Source organism: Pinus tabuliformis, chromosome 5_1, assembly GCF_031772625.1.
Source record: "Pinus tabuliformis cultivar Carrire ecotype Pingquan chromosome 5_1, CPIR1, whole genome shotgun sequence".
Taxonomy (NCBI): domain Eukaryota; kingdom Viridiplantae; phylum Streptophyta; class Pinopsida; order Pinales; family Pinaceae; genus Pinus; species Pinus tabuliformis.
Genome location: NC_142305.1, coordinates 535,874,082 through 535,876,621, shown reverse-complemented (window position 1 = coordinate 535,876,621; position 2,540 = coordinate 535,874,082). Strand labels below are relative to the sequence as shown.

General features: G+C 34.2%; 1 protein-coding gene across 1 annotated transcript; it reads right to left on the bottom strand.

Moving 5' to 3' along the window:
- Window positions 1-342: 342 nt before the first annotated feature.
- Window positions 343-1,892, bottom strand: LOC149165916 (3-dehydrosphinganine reductase TSC10A-like). Its single transcript, XM_089431217.1, has 3 exons — window positions 1,707-1,892; window positions 981-1,170; window positions 343-860 (listed from the first exon to the last, which is right to left on the bottom strand). The coding sequence occupies exons 1-3, from the start codon at window positions 1,860-1,862 to the stop codon at window positions 532-534; spliced, it is 675 nt and encodes a 224-aa protein (XP_089287343.1). The 5' UTR covers window positions 1,863-1,892; the 3' UTR covers window positions 343-531.
- Window positions 1,893-2,540: the final 648 nt, after the last annotated feature.

The window sequence follows — 2,540 nt, the reverse complement described above, 5'->3', positions numbered from 1 at the left end:
TATTTATTAAAATTGTAAATTTATATTATATAATTTAATTTTCAAAAAAAATTATTAAATTTATTTATATATTTAGCATTATTATTTAAATAATAAAAAATATAATCTCATTAAAAATAATATTATAAAATTTAAATTGAAACATAATTAAATATAAAATAATTAAATTCACCTTTTCTTTATCTTATTAAATCTAAATAAATTTGAAACGGCATAACCTATTCTTCATCCATTTACTTCACATCCACTTTACGATTTTGCAAATAATAGAAATTAACAGCGATGAGCAACTATCCTGTAGAAGAGCAGCAATGCCTGTAGAAGAGCATTAAATACCACTCAGAAACAACAAAGTGTACACATCCCATGCGACATTTAATGCTTAAGCTTGTGCTGCAGGGTGGTTGTTAATCTCCTCATGGAAACAAATATATATATTAAAAAGGTCAGAAGTTCTGTGAAAACATTGGAATATGTACATCGCCATAGCTGAATGGCTCTTTTGCATTCCATATGCTCGCTCAAACCCCATTATGGGGTGGTCCGGCATCGTTGTTGACGAATAGTTTTAAAGACAAAAGCCTTCAATAAATATGTGCCCATTGTCAATTTCACTGCAGCGAAGATAAAGATCTCTATTATTGTCGTCCATATTGATTCAGCTGGAAACACGCCACGGGAAAAAGTGGTTAGGAAAAGTGCTATGGGACTTGTTACTACCAGAAACGAGCCCTTCTTTATCCCTTGGACTGTGGCTCTTGCAATGTCCTGCGGCTCTTCCAGTTTGTCCATATTGTAAAAGTCTATTACTCTCATGATCGCGTGGATGCTTTCAAGATTTTGCGAGTTTCTCTTCTGAGCTGTGGAGAATAGATCCAGTGTAAATAATATTTCGCAATAAAAAACATAAACCCGCCTTATCTAGGCACATAAAGAAGCAAGAAAATAAAATAGCATGAACTGCACAGAGAATCTCCAACCTTCTTGTTGGAGAGGCGTCTTCGCAAGGAGATTCGCTCGACCTTCTGGTAGGAGAGGCGTCTTTGCAAAGCCTGGACAGCAAATAGTCACTCGAATGTTGAATGGCAACAGCTCAAACCTTAGGCACTCGGCCAGTCCTTTAAGGGCATGTTTAGTGGCTGTGTATATGCCATAACCATAGCATGGATGCTGCATTTTTATATTATGCCAAATGTATAACTGAACTTGTTAGCTTTGCAAGTTACCTCAGCTGATTTCGGCATCATGCTATTTTATCATCCATTCAGATTAAATTTGGGGAAAATTTCCTTTGGAAAAAAAATGATCAAACTTTAAAGACTTTACACTGTAAATACCTGAAGAAGTCATCTAACTATTATGAAATTTGGATTCAGATCCGTTTCTTGATTATTTGATGAAACTTTAAAAGATTTTAAACTGTAAATCCCTGAAGAAGCAATCTAACTATTATGAAATTTAGATTCTGATGCGTTTCTTTATTATTTGATCAATCTTTAAAAGATTTTAAACGGTAAATCTCTTGAGAAGCAATCAAACTAGTATGAAATTTGGATTCAGATCTGTTCCATGATTATTTAATCAAATTTTAAAAGACTTTAAACTGTAAATCCCTGAAGGAGCAATCTAACTATTAGGAAATTTGGATTCATATCCGTTTCTTAAATTAAAGTAAAAGAAATTTCGATAAATTAAAGATTACTTACGATAGAAGCCAGCGATCCCATGAGAACAATGGATGCCGGATTTGACTTGCTGCTGCGTTGTTTCATCAACGGTAACGAAGAATGAACGGTGTAGACTACCCCGCTGAGATTAGTGCGGATGACGGAATCCACATCTGTAATGTTGATTTCATCCATGTAGCCTATTCTAGCTATTCCTGCGTTGCAGATAACAACGTCAAAAGGTCGCCACTCGTAACACTCTATAGCTGTTGAAATGGATTCATAGTCCCCCACATCTGCAACCTTCACCACAAAGCTCAGATCATTCCACAGACTTTGAGGATTAAACTCCCAGGGACAGAAGATCTAGATAGAAATAATGTGATCAAGAGGTCGTTAAAAGCTGCAGAGAAATTTATGCAAAGAACCCTACATATCCCCAATCTTTATCCATAAAGAATGTGATAAGAGGTTTTTCAACGAAAAAGATGTACATAAATTTAGGTAAAGAACACGACCTGTGTGCAAACTTTACCCAGGAAGAATGTGATCGACAACTCAAGCTAAATACAATGACTAAATATATATTAATATATGTATAAATTTAAGTTAGTTTCTTTTTGTAATTTTGGTATTGTATAGCCTCACAAAATCATTTCAACTAGGTACATCAATCTTCTAACCATCATAAACATGTTTTCTAGTAGGTGGCCTCAACCTCCTAGAGGAAAGTGAGATATTTTTGACCACCTACTTATAGGTTAATTTTTCCAAAATTCTAATAGCATTAATAACTTAAGAATGATAAGAATATCAACTATCAAATCCCAAAACAAATGGTTGTAAGAAAAAGTAATAAAAGTTAAGAGTCCG